The sequence below is a fragment of the Anarhichas minor genome, unplaced genomic scaffold (genome assembly GCF_050575085.1).
Source record: "Anarhichas minor isolate MPS153535 unplaced genomic scaffold, ASM5057508v1 ptg000043l, whole genome shotgun sequence".
Classification (NCBI taxonomy): Eukaryota; Metazoa; Chordata; class Actinopteri; order Perciformes; family Anarhichadidae; genus Anarhichas; species Anarhichas minor.
The window spans coordinates 5,191,694-5,209,293 of record NW_027466489.1 but is presented as its reverse complement, the minus strand read 5'-3'; the positions used below and the strand labels follow the sequence as shown (position 1 = coordinate 5,209,293).

At 40.2% G+C, this 17,600-nt stretch overlaps 2 protein-coding genes across 4 annotated transcripts in view; both read left to right on the top strand.

The window, feature by feature from the left end:
- foxj3 (forkhead box J3) overlaps window positions 1-6,417 on the top strand; it is a 69,306-nt gene extending 62,889 nt beyond the window's left edge. For all 3 annotated transcript variants that reach the window (XM_076111181.1, XM_076111178.1, XM_076111179.1), the window contains 3 exons: window positions 440-631; window positions 1,400-1,498; window positions 1,661-6,417. In XM_076111181.1, the coding sequence (XP_075967296.1) occupies window positions 440-631; window positions 1,400-1,498; window positions 1,661-1,773 (404 nt within the window). In that variant the 3' untranslated portion in view covers window positions 1,774-6,417. The remainder of the gene's footprint in view (window positions 1-439; window positions 632-1,399; window positions 1,499-1,660) is intronic.
- On the top strand, window positions 2,066-16,524 carry LOC142970746 (uncharacterized). The gene is made up of 2 exons (XM_076111167.1): window positions 2,066-2,126; window positions 7,891-16,524. Exons 1-2 carry the CDS (start codon window positions 2,066-2,068, stop codon window positions 9,657-9,659), a joined length of 1,830 nt encoding a protein of 609 aa, XP_075967282.1. The 3' UTR covers window positions 9,660-16,524.
- Window positions 16,525-17,600: the final 1,076 nt, after the last annotated feature.

Here is a 17,600-nt window from a genome sequence, read left to right as displayed (position 1 = left end):
AAGATTTAAAGGCAGGAGCTGACAGCACAGTACTGCCCCAGCTTTTGATTGAGTGCTGAAGTGTTGACACTGTGGAGTTGATTACGAGTTTAATTAAACTGCGCTCTTCAATTAAATAACACTGCCTTCAAGTTTAATTACCAAAACACTGAGCTCAGCAGGTCAGTTTATCCAATTACAGTCTAGGATTGCAAGGTAGGATGTTTTTTAAATATCACCCACTGAAGGTTACTGACATAATGAATATATATTGCAACCAAAGTTTATCCTTGTCTTTGTTAATTAGTTTCTCATTTACTAAATTTATATTCTTCAAACAGTCGGCTGGTGCAGTTTCATACATTTCATTGTCACAAAGGTGTTTTAGTGCAGACGGATACCGTCACTAGCTCTGATGCTAACTCTGGTTGTCGACAAATCTGTGTTGTGTGGCCCTTAGGATTGAGAGAGAGTATGAGGCAAGCGGAGTTGAACAATTGGACCCTGGAACCCACCCAGATCGCCGACCTCTGCTCGTCCATCAACCAGTTCTTTGCCCGCACCGGCGTAATCCAGCCACAAGGGGCGGTGCAGCCTACTGTTTGTCATGGCTCCATGCACCCCAGCAAACCCAGCCAGCACCTCAACGCAGGTTAAACTCCCGCTCCTTAACCCTATGTTTGATTGAATGTGTGTAGTTCATCATCATTAGGAGAGCAGCTGTTTCTCTGCCTCTAAATAACCAATGCATCTGCAAAGATGTAGGCATTTTATCTGGGTTTTTTTCCGAGGAAAATAGTATTTTACAGTATATAGAACTTCAAAACAACTGCAAAAAAAGGTTGAAATAATGAATACACGAGTCCATTGTCTGATGAATTGATCTCACCTACAGTTCCCTCTCTAAGTGCCTTTTTAAGTGTCTTTTTGCACATGACCTCTGCTTGCCGTTCATGCCAGTGATTCACAACCTTTTAGGCTTGTGACCCCTTAAAATTAAACAACGTCTACTTGCAACCCTCCATTACAGGCTGCACATGTCTACCAGTTGTAACCAGTTCAACCACATAATGATTTGTTTATTTTATCAGGCCTGAAGAGATCAAATTATTCTGTAATTCATCAGGGAAAAAAACAAAAGATAAGAGTAATGTCTGAAAAAATAAACACGATAAATAAAAATAAACAAACCCTGTGAGTTACTCTCACACTCGTGTTTCTGTTTGAGGGGAGCCACAGGTAATAAATACACTGTAGCTAAAAGACAAATCATGATCCAGCCATGTAGATAATAGTATAGACCACGATGTTTCACCTGTGGGTAGCGACTGTATATCAGATGCATTACTTGAGTTCAAGAGGTGCATTTCCTGGTTTAACTGAGGATTAAAATATAGTCTTGTTCCGATTGTCTCTTCAGGAAATCTCTACATGGACACCAGACAGAACATGTCCATGATGGGTCCGCCAGGATATCCACACATGCCCCCCATGAGCAGCACAGGACCCACGATGACAGGTGACAAGAAGACACAGAGAAAGACATGATTAACATCATTACTTGCAGCACATTATGAAAACTTATATTCACGTTTTTATGAATAAACTCACTAAATCCAGCTTTTTGCCTTAGCAAAGCTTAACAGCTGGGTGGATCTGACTCTGTCTGTTCTCTCTCCAGGACACCATGCACAGATGAACCAGCAGCACATGATACCTACCAGAAACTTCCAGATGCATCGCATGCCAGCTGATGACATCCAGGATGACTTTGATTGGGACTCCATTGTCTAGCCCCTAGACCTCCTTTTGCAAAGCGAAAGGGAGCGAGGAGAGGAGGTGGAAGCCAGAGGAAGCCAGGCTGAGCTGAAAGGCTGCAGGAGGAGGAGGCCACTGTGGGGTGGAGTGCAGAAGGGACATTTGACAAGCTTTGGAGAAAGACAGACTTCAGAGTCCTGACATTTTTACAAAAGCAAAACATAACTAGAAAATGTTACTTTGAAGACAATCATATTTAGTCGGACATGTTAAAGCGATTGCTTATGTACTTGTCGAGACAAGTAGAACACATTCTCGTCCAAACCACATGCTCCTCAGCTCCTCAGCCAGCCCTCTGCCCGTCCCCAGCCAGCCAGCAGCCTTCCAAAGTCCGTCCCCCTCTCTCCCCCCCCCCCCCCCCCGACCCCTGACCCCCTGCTCCGTAACTGTTATGTGATTTGAGCGACGTGTTCAGCTTGTAATTATTCTCGTGTTGACATTGGCCTCAGCTGCCTCTTGGATGAGTTTATCTCTCTTTAAAAAAAAAAGAAAAAAAAGAAATGAAAAAAGATTTTATTTTTATTTTTTTGTTTTTAAAGAAACACAGGCCGTCTCTGTGAGTAATGTGATGGTGCTCGTTGGTCACTTTTGGGAGTAAGTGGGCCCCACTGTGGCTGGATTGGTAGGTGAAGTAAGGTTTACAATAACTTTGAACAGGGTGTTAAATGTTTAAGCAGGCTTGATATTAAACAAAGAGAGAAAGTGAGAGGGAGAGATCACGGAAAGTATCGTAATCTGTTTTCATAGCCAACCGATGTGATCAGGCTCACTGCAACAGACTCGTTCTGGGAGTACAGCAACCTTTTTTTTTTCTGTTCTTACTTCTCTGTCTCAAGCACTTCAAGCCAAGTGAATACGATGAGTGTGAGAGGAAGGTGAAAGCATTTCTTGTCTTTTTAAATTCATTCAGCCCAAAGTAACCGGAGGCGTTGGTCCTCTGTGTGCATCATGTCGGTTAATAACTGCTTCACCAATCAGAAGCTGTTGGAACGTGAAGCACTAAACAAAGTCACATTTTCAAGCTAGTCGTAAACGGCGTCGTACATTCTCGGTGAGCAGCCTATTGATCATTGAACAAGCCCCTTCCTTTAGAGCCAATGAAATCATCTGTAATAGAGTCTGATTAGTGTTACCGGCTGGTCAGCATATCACCACTATATCTGCATGTGTCGGCTAATAAGGAAGAATAAATGGTCAAATGTCAAAGATGTGTTTGAGATAAACAGTTTCTATTACACAGTCTGTCACGCGTCAGCACGCGTCATTGTCACAACTTTAGAGAAACTTCAATGTTAAACAAATATTGGCCGATAGATCGTCATCTGATCTTTTTAAACTTTCAAATATTGTTATTTGCCTCAACAATCCAGGTTTTTGTTCAAATTGATGCTCCAAGTCAGCAGGTTTTAGTGTCATTGAAGGTTTAGGTTTACATTTTGGGAGTTGAGAAGATTGTATGGTAAATATGAAACTGCCTTTCTCTGTCCGAAGGTGACCCTCTACAGCTCTCTGATCAACACTTTCAACTGGTGTTGAACAGGAGTTCTGTGCTGGTTGCATTGACGTCCTGCAGACGTAACGTGTTCATCAGTGAGCGTCCGAGGTGCTTTTAGGCTGACGGAGCCGGGCTGGATGTTCCAGACGTCAGCGTGGTATTGATCGTCTCCGCAACAAAGCTGAGAAGCTTATCTCCCAGCATGCCATCGCTCCTTAAACAATTTGACTTTAAATTGTATGCAAACATGTTAATAATGTGATAGTAAAAAGTAAAACATCAAGAGCCTGTATGCAATTTTTACAGTTATGGTTTCCACCTCACTGACTTGAAACATTGCTAGTAGACTAATTATGTTAAATTGTATTAAAATAACAAAAAGTAATGTCCCAATACTTTGATTAATGATCAATAGGATATGCATCAGACGTTGTTTCCATTTGAAACGGGGGGGGAAAAAGCACCAGTTTTACTGTACAAGTCTTTGATCTGTAGAATGAGTTGCAGTCTGTTGTACATCAAAGTGAGTTTTCGATGCTACACTCGGTGTTTATTGTCACTTCTGACTTTTAAATTACAAAGATATGATTCTTTTCTTTTTAACTGCCCAATGTTTTGTTGTGATAGTTGGATAGCGTCAGATTTTGCTATTATACAATCATAACGGAATGAGAAATGTGACTCATACAATGTGTGTGTTTTGAACAAATGGAGCGTGCGTGTGTGTGTGTGTGTGTGTGTGTTCTGGTTTTCTTGTAATTTTAGGGCTCTGATTGATTGCTGCATTCATCTCTATGCTATCTATGAGCACAAAAAGCAGATGCACACAGTGATCGAAGACTAGATTTGAGAAGCACAGAACAGGGAGATCAGCGGTTCTGGAACCCTGTAACGAGTGGCTCCTCAGTCAGACAGGTGCTGAACTTCAGAGACATTCTGTTGGGAGAAGGAAAAAAAAGCCCTTTGCACTCTTCTGTTGATCTGAACCGTTTTTTAAGATGCAAAGCACTTCCTCGCGCTCAAAAGCTGGTCGCTCACATGCTCGCTCGTTTCATTTATTCAATCATTTCTCCCCTCTTCAGTACTGCTGAACTGTGTATGGTGCTTTGCATCTGTAACACTTGTGTCCTTGTTTAAAGGGATAGTTCAACATTTTGGGAAATACGCTTATTTGCTTCCATGCCAAGAGTTAGATGAGAGGATTGATACCACTCCTGTGTGTGAGTATGCAGCTACAGCAAGGTGTCCGTTAGCATAAACGCCTGGACACGGGGAAACGTGGCTTTATTAAAAGGTGACAAATTCTGCCTGCAAGCCCCTCTAAAGCTCACTAATCAACATGCTGTATGTTCATTATTTTTATCCGTACAATAACCTTAAGCGTGTTAAGGTTCTGTGACTTTCTTGGCCAGGTGGAGTCGCTCACTTAAGATATAACATGTTAATGAATTAACTTTATTGGTGCTGGAACTGTTTCCTCCTGTTTCCCGTCTTTGTGCTAAGCTAAACGTGTTGTGGCTGTAGCTTCACACTAACCGTACAGACGTGTGAGCGTGGTATCTGCCTCTGAGGTGTGTTTCACTATATGTCAAACTACACCTTTAGGATAGTTTAGCAACCATGGACTCCAGTGGTCACCGTAGTTTTGAATTCATATTTGTATGACAATCATGGACTCTTTTTATTTTATTTTATATTACATTATATATAAAGTCTTTCGTTATTGTTAGAAAAGGCCCGTTCAAGTCTCACATGGTTCTTTGAAACTAAAGCCCCGCCCAGTTTTATACTGCAGTGCTTCTGATAAACCGTCCACAGCTGCACTGTGCAGATGAAGTCAAGTTATCTTCTTTCAACTGATTACACTGCCGTTCGTTTTTTACATTTTCCTGCCAATCATACCTGTCCACACCCGCTTCTGTCTGCTCCGTTTTGCTGTCTTTGTATATCAAGCGTCCGCTGCATGTGGAGGATTTCCTCGCCTGTGGATTTCAACTATGACTTTTTAAAAGTTTTGTTCAACTGCCATAATTTCTTAATTAGTGCTCAGACCGAATTCTTAGTCCGTTAAGTGACCCAAATCATGACTCTTTTAGGTGAGCGTGGGCCAAAGGACTGCGGCTGAAGGCAGCAGTGAAAAGGCTTCAGTGGGCTTTCGTTAGGACTCTAATGGACCTGCAACAGAGAGCGTTCCTGTGAGTCCTTGGTTGGTGTGAAAGTGAAGCGCGTTTCAGTTCTTCCAGGTGAAGCTCGTGAACACACAAGCTACTATTTGAGCACAGCAGCCCATTGGGAAAACTAATAGATGTGACTAAAAGGGAAAAAGGTGAAGACAATGACTGGATCACAATCACAATTTTTTAGTATGTCTGTATGTGTGTGTGTGTGTTTGCTTGTGTGAGTTATTTTTCAAAAAACAATTTAAGTTTTTAAATACCGTTGGACATGTACCTGCCAGAGAGATTACTATCATTGGGAGAAAAAAAGATGAAAAGATTTACAAAAAAAAAAAAAAAAAAGCCTTGTTACGATATGGGAGAGAACTGCCAACAAGTACTGCTGATTGGGGCCTATTTTATTCAGTGCTGGTGTGTTGTTGTGCTTGTACATATATGTCTTTTCAATCATCCCTTTTTTCCTCTTGGGGGTGGGGTATCAAGGCTGGGGGTGGGTCTTATTCACAAAAGACAGGAGCAAAAAGAATAGAGTATTTTGTTATTGTCCAATCAGAGGGTGACAGTATGTATATATCTATATTGTATATATGTGATGAAAATGCGTTTGCTTTTTGTGTGACACTACCTTTTACCTGTACTATGGTTCTACATTCAGTGTTTCAGTGTTGATAATATATATTTGGTTTGTGTTTTATTTTTCTGTTTTGTTTGATTTCGTCTTTGTCATTTCTTGTATTTTATTTCTCCTATTTGTCCTTTTTGTTTATTGCACGGTTTATTACTTTTGTTGTCCAATGAGGTGACACAGCTACTCTTTGTATTCGTTTAGTGCTGTAAAATAACTCGTGTTATTAGAATTGTCGATACCACCGCCCACCCCGCCCCCTTCCCCAATATGCATGAATGGCACTTAAAGAAATAAAATATGGTAACTTCACTGTGGAATAATGTGCTGTTTGAGCTTTGTTCCTGAAGACTTCCATCAATATGACATCGCAGGATGATGTTTCAGCCTCGGCATATGTGGTGGTTGTCCAACACCAGAGCATGGAGGTGGCTTATCTTTCGTTTCACTTAAATATCTGTCACCATTACAGCAACTCCTCTGAATAACTTCTTAAAAAACTCAAATAGTAACGCACAGATCAGTCATTAAGTGTGTTAAAGTATTCAAACAGTCGGGCCTTTCATTAAGGATAAGGAACAGCTGGTGTAGTCTTGTTGAAGAAGTCCATGTGACCGTATCTCTCAGTATGTTTCTTATTTTACCCTCCCAGTATTTCCATATGGTGTGTCACCTCACAACATGCGTCCACACTGACACTTTACATGCTTCTCTTCTCTTTGCGCATGATCACAATTATCAGACATTAAAAGGTTCTAGATCAATTTAAATCATTGCACAGCTACCTCTCTGGAAAATAATGTAGGCTTCATAAAATACTATAGGCTGTTCAAATATTTTGCACTTCAAAATCATACATCAGGCTACATACATTGAAAATACTAATACTATAATAGTATCTCAATGTTGCATATTATTGCAGTCTGAGTAAATCTAACTTGTCAATTGAATTCTTATTCATATAGTTTCTCAGTTGTAATTGCTGAAATTACAGTTTATGAATATTTCTTCATTTAAATGAATGTCAGAATACACTGAATGTGCCAACTTAATTCAGAAATATGTTACAGAAGTATGTAAATATATTGTTTAAAAAGGTAAACCCATATTTGGTGTTGCATAAAAGGTAGACTGAGTCAACAGAATCTAAGACAGAATATTTTCTAGCTGTGAGGAATAAAAAAAACACGCATTCAGTTTAGAAAATGACCTCGGTCCACCTCATAAATCAAGTATAAAACTCCCGTGCCCGACTGCATTCATAGATGTGACGAACAACCAAACTTCTTGAAATACTTTCATTGCCTGTTCAATGACTCACTTGCTACTGTTAGCATGCTCCCCTGTGAGACATTTGAACTAAATTTGGATCCCTACACACCCCGTTTGTATCGGGTCACTGCAGATTAATTGTAACATAATCAGCCATCGTTCAGAGCTATAGTGTGCTGGGGGGGGGGGGGGGGGGTTACTTTATGGAAAACCGCTACACTTTTACTTAACCTCAGACTTTTTCAGAATTCAAGTGTCCAAACTGCGAGGTATTAAATTGAGCTCGTTTGGACCATTTTAGCAAAACAAAAGTAAGCTTTAATGGGTAACTTTAGTTAATATTATATTGTATAGGAACGATAAAAGAATATAAAAATGTGAGAATAGAAATATATATAAATTAAGTTAATCAAATGTAAAAGATATTTATTCAAATATGTTTTAGGTAAATGAGGGTTCCTTTGTTGTCAGACTAGAACATACCAAATGGCTGTACTGTTAAACCACTGGAGAACCAGCTTAAGCTCTTTCTGAGGCTCTAACCTCTATTGCAGCTGCCAAAGTTGTTCAGGCGCCTCAACCAGGACCAGAGGAACCTGCACCAGTAACTGAAGACCACAGTCACTTGATAGAGGAAAAAGAACCAGTTCATGAGAAACTCCCTCCAGCTGTTGCAGGTGAAGCAACTCCATCTCCTGAGGAAGCACCTGCTGAAGAAGACATTTCGATTATTGCAAAAGAACCAGAACCAATTTCCAGTGAAGATCAGGTCTCTGATGACACTGATGATGTTGGTGATCCTTTGGCTGGAGCTCCCCAAGAATCTCCAGAGGATGAAACTGTCTCTGCCTTTGCAGAGTCATCTCCAGATGAAACTACAGACGACATTGTCCCGGCTGTTGCTGTTGAGAGTGAACAGCATTCTGTGGAGGATGGAGCTCCAGAATCACTGATTGTGGTCATTCCAGAGGACAATGCAGCAGAAGAAACTGCTGTTGCTATGGAAAATGAATCCCCAGAGGATCCAGTTCCAGCAGTACCAATCCCTATCATTCCTGTGGTGGTTTCAGAAGAACCTTTACTTATTGTCCCTGATGACAAAACTCAAGTAGAACCTGCTGCTCTTCCTAAAATGCCAGAAGAAGAGGAATCTGTTGTCCTAGTTCCTGCAGAACTTGAGACAGAAGAGGCAGGTCAATGGGAACCTGCTGCAGAGGAGTCAGCCCCAGAGGAACCCGCTGTTTTTGTTCCTGTAGAACCTTCTGAACAGGAGCTGGAACAAGAGGAAACAGTCTTGATCATTTCTTCAGAAACAAAGGAGGAGGAAGCTCCAGACAAGCATGCAAACAAAGAAGAAGCAGCTGCCCCAGTGGTCCTGGATGAAAATGCTCTTCCCAGTATGTTAGAAGAAGAGGAATCTGTTGCCCTTATTCCTGTAGAGCCTGAGACCGAAAAGGGAGATCAAGTTGAACCTGCTATAGAACCAACATCATCACAAGAGTCGGCCCCAGAAGAACCGGTTATCGTTGTCCCTTTGGATCCAGCTGAAGAGGAGCCGGAGCTGAGACAAGTTATAGAACAATCAATCCCCAAAGTTTCCCCAGAAGCACCAGAAGATGGAGCTACAGAGGAATATGCAGAAGAAGAAGCTACAGAGGTGCCTGTGCCAATAGTCCCAGAAAAGGACCCTGCTACGATTGAAGAACCTCTCCCTGGTGCACCAAAAGAAGAGGAATCTGTTGTCATTGACACAGAAGAAGAAGGTCAAGTGGAACCGGCTGCAGAGGAAACAGCACCAGCCCTGGAAGAACCTGCTGTCATTGTTCTTGTGGAACCTACCAGCGAAGAACCAGCTCCAGAAGACCCAATCCTCATCATCCCCCTGGAAGATACAGAAGAGGACAGCACAGAAGAAGACGTTGTCCCATCAGATATGCAGGAAACTGCCCTGGAAGAGGCCACAGCAGGTGACAGCGATGCAGATATACTGCTCACACCTGTCACTGAGACCCCCTCTGAGAATGACACCATAGAAACAGCAATGGATCCAGGAGTGGAAATCCCAGAAGCTGCAACCGAGGCTCATGCTGCAACAGAGATCTTAACTGAATCGCCGATTGAAGCTGTCAAAGCTCCTTCTGCCCTCGCTGTCTCTGAGGCAAAAATTGTTCCTGCTCCTCTGGAAGGTGGTAATGGTATCAGCAAGAAGACAGACAGCAGACATTTTAAAGCTGCAGCTATATTGATGGAAGAAGAACCTGTTGGTAAGAATACAATACTGAGCTATATGTAAAACAGTTTTAATCAATACTTCACTATGATGTAAAGGATGTAATTATTACCAATTTTAGTGAAATTTAACGTGTGAAAAAGCCTTAACTAATCCCTCGGGGTACAACCAGTGTTGTGAGGACATGTTGATGTTTGCTTGAAAGCTCACTAATGGTTCTGGTCTTCCAGCTCTGGTGAAAAGAGGGGCAGTGCTCGGTGCAGCATTCTTCACACTGATGTCCTTTATCATCATCGGGTTTGTCGGGAGTACTGTATACAACAAACTGCGCTGAATGCAAGTGAGTACAACAATTGTGACAAAGTTTAATTTGTTTGAATCCATAGTTAATGATTAAGTAGCTTAAAATAAACTGTATATATAAACTATAAACTTACACTTATTTCTCCTGTTTTAGGACACCGGAGTAAAGATTTAATCAACAAATGAAATAGCTGTTTGATGACTTGTGGATGAACTGAAGTACCGAGAAGAAAAAGATCCGCGGTGTGGATAGCCAGAAAGCCACTATAATAATGGAAACCAGTGGTGGAGGAGGTATACATATCTTTAGTAAGATGTGAAATACTCTGAGGTCCATTTCATATTTTACTTTATGAGAAATATGGAAGTATCATCAGAAACAAATACACTTTAAGGAATAGCATTCATTCGACAGCATTTTCCTGTTGGTTGAGGTTGAACTAATATGACTTTATTTACTTTTAGGTAGATTAAAGGCATCCTGTGGAGTTTTTCTTGTTCGATGTGTCTCACCAAAATCCATTGTGTGTTCTCTTGAGATATTTATTGATATTTTAAATCCGGCATTGTTGACATGTTTACATGCTAGGAGGGCAGTCATCTTCTTCACTGCCATTGTTGGCCCATTTCTACTCTTCCTTGCATGTTTTGACCCCCTACTGTTGAATAACCTGAAACCGGTGACTGGAATGTGCATCGGGTTTCCCTTGTCCTTGTGCACAAACACATTACAAACAAACCGGGGACCCAAATATAAAAACATTGCTTCATAGCGCTAGTCGTGGTCGAAAGCTCCCCAGGTTACCTTTAATCAACGCAAATGCATACAGGTGTCAAATAAATGCAGTGGATTAAACATTCAGCACTATCCATAAGTATTTGCAGAATAATAGAACAGCCCAATAACTAGGTAAACATGTTGGCATTGTACGTTTCTGCCAACCACGTCTATGTTGAATGTCGACGTTTGTGCGTTTGGTCAGAGCAAGTGACGTAGTACAACGAGCGATGAGCAAAACAAATAACGTAGTATATCGAGTGACCGTTGTTGAAAGTTAGGTGGTATAATAAAGAGTATAACAAGGGAGAATGCCCACTAAGGGCAGCTGGGAGGGGTGGTGAATGGGTTAAACAAACACAGGACTTTCACCCAGGAGAGCGCTGTTTGTGTCCAAAAGAAATGATTAACCTTACGCTTGTTAAGTAACGTTGCGTAAGAAAGTTATTATGTTACTATTTCAACACAAATCACTGTCTTTTTTTACCAAGTAGTTGTGTTGCCTTGTTTAACTATGTGCCGTTGTGCATTTCTGCAAAATTGATATTAGGCTGTTATGATACGTATTTATGAAACCATTTTTTTGTTTAGAAATGTCTACATTCAACGTGTCCCGTGGTTTGAAACGTACAATGTCAACATTTGTTCTGGCGATTAAATAGAAATACTCAAGTGAAGTATAAGTACGTATTTTTCACCTCTGATCATAAAGCTGTGTCTTGAGTTGGTGTAAACTGTTGAATGGCTGTTGTAAATAGATTATTAGCTACTTGAGATGGAGATAACATGATGTGTAAACATTTATGAATGTCTGAGTGATCATGTTTTGATTTTGAAAATTCATGAACGATGAAAACTTTGATGCACTTGTAACTTTACTTGTGGAGATTTTTTTGATCGTGTGTTATTAAGGAAAAGGTCACGAAGGATATAGTAAATATATTCTTTCTTGGGGTTGTTCTATCAAACATTGTCCAGCCTTTAATCACAAAATGTTCTTTACATCCAGTATGCACATTTCCATTGGCATACATACAGTACAGTTGCATGAAATCATGTATGAAAAAGCACACGCCTCCTACATGCTGTAAGTAGGCCTATCACTTTTCCTGTTATGTCATGCTGCATGAGACGGAGAGCCCTCCTATCAATCACACTTTGGCATGCTGCAGCACCAGCTACATGTCCACGGCTCAGCCTGCATACAGTAAATATTTTTAGGATGGTGAGGGGGACATGGTGTACCAAGTGAAAGCTTTGAACTGTGTTCTGTGTCAAAACTGCCCCCGCATATAGTAAACATATTGTAATCGTTGCACTTCTTTTTTTTTTTTTTAATTTTTTTTTTTAAAGAGCTATGAAACAAATAGAGATTTACAAAACTTGGGAGTAAAGACTCGAACAGAATAATGTTTGAAGCTTTTATGAATTTACAGTTGTTACTACGGCCTCTACATACTGTAGAAGCTGATTTATTCGGGAGGTATCGGTGAGAACAAATTACATACAACTTCACTGCAAGACAAGCCAGTCACACAAAGCAGTCATCACACACACAATTACAAATATCCAAATATTAGCAAGTAGAAGTTTATATAAGAAGTGCATTTTATATTTGACATTCACTATATTTAGGATGTGTACTAAATATTAACATTGGATCTTCTGTGTATAAAAAAGACTGACTTTGGATGCATCATTTACTGTGAAAATATGAATTTAATGTTTTTGTCATGAATGCCCGATTATTATTATTATTTTTTTTTTAGCACCCATAAACTTAATTTATGTTTTCGTGTTTTTAATATTCATGTGAAATTTGATGTACCTGTAATAATCTGTATCCACATTCATTAAGTCAGTTCTTTTACAGTAATGATTATATCTCCTAGTGGTGCTAAATAAATTAAGACTTTTTTAGTTTATTTTATTTATTTGTATGTATTAAAATGTATTGAAGGTTTACGTGAAGCTCCTATGAGCCCTGTGCCACCCGAGTCTGCCAAATCAAGTGGATATTTTTCCAAAATTAGTCTTTTTGTTCACTCCCTCTTTTTGTTATTGCTCTTACTGCAGTTTAGCGAGGAAACACAAAGAGGGATGTGCTTTCAAATGAAGTTATGGGGGACACAATCTACAACCCTCATTTTGTGCAAAACGATATTCCAAAGTTTGTCTGAAGCTATTATGTTGCTTCAGCAGTCTGAGTGGATATCTTATTTTAATTACAAAACTCCCTCTTAGATAGACGGTTTGTTCAAAAAAGACTAACTTTGGAAGAGATCCACTTAGTCTGTCTAACTCAGACTGCTGAAGCATCATATTGGATTCAGATGAACTTTTGAGAATAACCTTTCAAAAAATGAGGACTGGAGATTTACTTACATTGAAAAAAGCTAAATGGATGACCAGTTCATACAGGTGCCTGACTTTTTTTAAAGTATTGTATCCTTTAAGAATCCGTCATGATTTGTTGAAGAACACTAGTAGTTGATGGACACCCTCATATGGGAGACCAGGAGTCATAAAAGGCAGGAGGACCTGGGGCAGCTGTCAGCCTGGTGGACATGGTAAGGTCATCAGGGTGGAGCAAGGGTAGAGGAATGTGGCACCGCTTGAGAAGTAAGGGTGAAAGCTTGTGAAAAGGTGGTCATGAATCAGCACGTCTGGTTAAGAGATGCAAGCGCTGAGGTTACAGACTCTAAAGAAGCAGTTGAGGTACATGAAAGCTCCACAATATGATTTTCAAGAACGGGTACATTTTGAAATAAATACAAATGGAAACTCAAAAACAGGAGATGCGATTGATATGAGAACCCTGAGTACCCTCCGGTGTGCCGATTGCTACACTTTCAGAGTAAGAACTATGTGTCCTCATGTGGCATGAGGTCACACCTTGAGAAGTTGCAACACAGATCCTTTCATACTTATGAACAGAAGGAATTGTGTTACATTTTGTTCCTGTAAGGTTTATGTAAGAAAGAACTAAAATAGATGCAGAGACACGTTGCATGATTGCTCCTGCTCGCCGTGCAGAGAAGGTTTTAAGTTTGCCACAGAAAGAGGAACAATCAAACCCGTAGACCACACATCCGCTCACATTTGTTACAACTCAGCCAGCCAGCCAGTCGTAGTGCTGCTCTGACAGTTACATTAGTGTATCGGTCCTGTTCTAACTAGCGCTCAAACCTCCCAGCACAGACTTCAACCTGACAAGGACACAAGCTGTTTATGGTAGCACAGCAGCCTCTAGTGGCCACAGACATAGTGATGACAGTCATGGTTACCTAGCATGGCCTTTGAGAGACAATGTGACATGTGGGAACAGGAACTGAATCCTACTGAAGCTAATTCAGGTATCAACACCTGCAACCTGCAGAGAACAGAGGACACACGCTGTACAGAGATGGACTTTCGTTTTGTCCATCTCATGAAAGCAATTACAAAGTTTTCTAGTTTTTCCCCTATTGAGGCTATGTTGGTTAATATGATAATATATATTGTGAGCAGATTTGGAATTTGTCTTTATCAAAGAATTTCCTACTTTTACTGTTTCTTACCTGGCAGCTACAGCATCCCTTTAACATCTCTGCGGGACTTTAATGTGTCAGGTAAATGACCAAAACAGCCATTCCTGTCTGGTTGTCAACAGGTCTTCATAGAAAAATGTAGACTACTGTAACAAGATGTATACATTTATAGTGTAATATATATATTTTGTTTACTGTGATAGAGGATTTAAGAGGATTTAGAGGCCTTGTACCCATAATGCTGAAAAATTGCACAGTTTTTGCTGAACTTCATGTCCATTTGAAGACTTGCTGCAAAATGACATATACACTGACCTGCCAGTTTATTAAGTACACCACGCTAACTGCATTATACTGACACATTGTGTCCATCATATTTATAAATGAGATAGGCTAAATAACAGAAACACCTCTCTGTATAATGCAAAACAGTTCAACAGCACCACAAACTACATTCTACAAAAGGACCATGCAGTGCAAACAACACGAAAACAGAACATTATAACCTTCAAGAAGGGAGGCTCGATTGCAGGACGTCTGTGTTAGACTACATCAGTTTTAGCTAGGTGTACCTAATAAACTGGCTCCTGAGTGAAAAATTTGACAGTTTGACAGTTTGATGCGTTTTCATTGTCTTGTTTGTTTCTAATATGTGTAGGACTCCCTTGAAAGCAGTACTTAGTAAGATACTAAAACTATCCAGGTGAAATAAGGAGTTAATTGAATTTAATTCAGTCATACCAAAACTGTGCTTATGCAGCATTTTTCAGACATTCCCCTCACTTGTTTTGAACTTGTAAATTACTCACTTTTAATCAGTTGGTAGGTGTTTTAGAATAAGAGTATTATTAAATAAACAACTCGCAGCGGGTGAAACATTTAATATATTTTAATAAAAAATAAAAGTTGAGAACTAAGTAGCACCTTTAAGCCTGCATTTGCCTGCTTTTATTGAGTTCTCTTTAGCTATTCATGCATGCACAGATGGCACCAGCCTACAGGCCCATTATGCTCACAGACGAATCTAAGCAAGGTACTTAATTGGCATGGTTTCATGTGAGGCTGCATTGTGCACAGGACTGGAGCCACTGCCTGCAGGAGAGGACACCAGGGAGCCTCGTCGTCTACACACACACACACACACACACACACACTAAAAAGACATCACTGCTCCATCGCTGTGAGAGTGTGCGGGTCTGACAGGCTGCCTCTCCCCAAATACAACACACCACGATCCGAGTTACAGAGGAGGCTTTCGACTCAATCCTCCATCCGCCATTTTCAGCAGATTGAAAACAGGTACAAAAATCACAAGTCCCCGGTCACATGAAGCAGGTAAGTACGAGTGTGAGTAGCCTAAAACCCCCAAAACCACCCTCCGACAGGCAACATTGAGGAAGGAAAAGCCACCGTGCTCCAGCCGGCATCGGGAAGATTAAGGAGAGCGGACGGTGTGCCTACAAGGGTAACAATAAACTGCATCCTTCAGGCGCTGTACGCTTTACATACCCGGTCTTTTTTTTTTTCTTTGTCAACTTTTTTTTTGATGCATGGAGGCATACGGCTCTACAATCCGCTTTTACGCACACACCCACGTTGAAATCTCTCCATTTGTTGCTTGAACTGGAGGGGATTCAAAAAATGTCTGATCACAATTCCAGCTCCAGTGGATTATAGTGAGAGAGAGAAAAAAAATCAAATGAACCTAAATGAACTGCCCGGCAAAAAGTTCATGCATTTGATCCTTTATTTAAAGAGGATGTTGAATAGCCTATGCAAGCTCGAGCTCCACGAATCTTTAACAATGAGGTTTATTGTCTGCACTTTGTCAGCCTTATTCTTGCCTTGGAGATTATACCTCATCAGTAAATCAAGTAGGAGTCGTTATGGTCAAAAGATCCGCTGTTGAGGTATGTGGAATATTGTTTTAAGTAATTATTCAGTGTGACATGTGAGCCCAAACATGGGTCAGTCAGCTTTAAAAAACAACAAAAAACCAAGGTCTTAAAGCATAGCAGTGTAATGGAAAAGTCTGTTTTTAAGGCAAGAAAGTTCATTTAATTGATCCATTTATCAAGAGAAAATGTGCTTGACTTTTCTGATAATTGTTAAGTCATTTGAATAATTTTCTAAGCTACATTCAGTAGTTTAAGCTTCTCAAATGTCAGTTTTTTTCTTTTTATTCTGGTGTACATTGACTATTGCATCTATCACATAAATACTTGAATGAATAAATGAACCATGGGATCATTTGGCATTCGTTGTGAAGACATTTCATCTGAAATGTCACATCTCTTGCTGTAAATTACACAACATGCATTTAGGCAGAAATGATAACTATCTGCTGATTTTAGCACATTTAGCCTTTCTTGGCGCTGTGCTTATCTTATCTCTGGACTTATCTTTGGGGTTTCCTGACAATTCATCTTTAATTTATCTTAAAACTAATTCACAATGAAAGTACTTATTAGTTGAAGCCCTAAATATCACATGTGTAGGCTACACTTCTTACTTGCTATATTTATGAAAGGCAGAGGAAAGTATCTTCAATTTGCTTTCTACCTGTAAACTCAAATTGCATGTCACAACCTTCATGAAGCCAATAGGCTCAGCTTTCTCTTGTCATGAACTTTAGTGGGTCGGGACCACTCTAAAAGATAAGTCACAGTAGATTTTGTTTCAATCTGGTTCAACATTTCAGTGTTATGCAGAAAACCTCAACACTTTCAAGGGAAAGTATTAGACAGTTGGTGTGTTTCCCTCACTGAGATGCAGTCATGATTCTTTGTAATGAATAGGAAGTGCTCTGCTACTTTTTAATCACTCACTTTAATCGTAGTCTCATGTTATCTCATGATAACGCTCCATTAAGACTTGGTGCCCGCTGTCTTTTGGTAACCTATCTGAACACAAATATCTACTTCTTGCAATCTATAAAATTGGTATATTGCCTATTGATGTTCAACATGTCATGCATAATTATTTTTGCAGGGCTTTGATGCGTTTTGATAACAACACATTTCATGTATTGCAGATCATGGCTATCATTGGAGGGACAGTGGAAACCCTAGATGAAATTCCAGGTCATGTGTGGAAGGGTTTGCCCGACTGTTTGCGTCTTGGACCGTCCGCTATAAATCAAAGCCGCGTCGGTGAGTACAAAAGAGTGTCTATTCTGTTTAGATAACTGCAACTTTATTAAAGGTTCTATATACAGTATTCAGAGCATTAATATAGCAGAAAACCCCTATTTGCTATTTAAAGATATAGTGGATTAATGGCTACCTGAGCAGAAAATGAAGTCAATCTCCCTCTGTGGGCCAGCAGCTCATGCATTTTAGTGCATGTGAATTTCACTGGCTAGCTCATGGCCGCTGCTTTGTACTGCGCTCA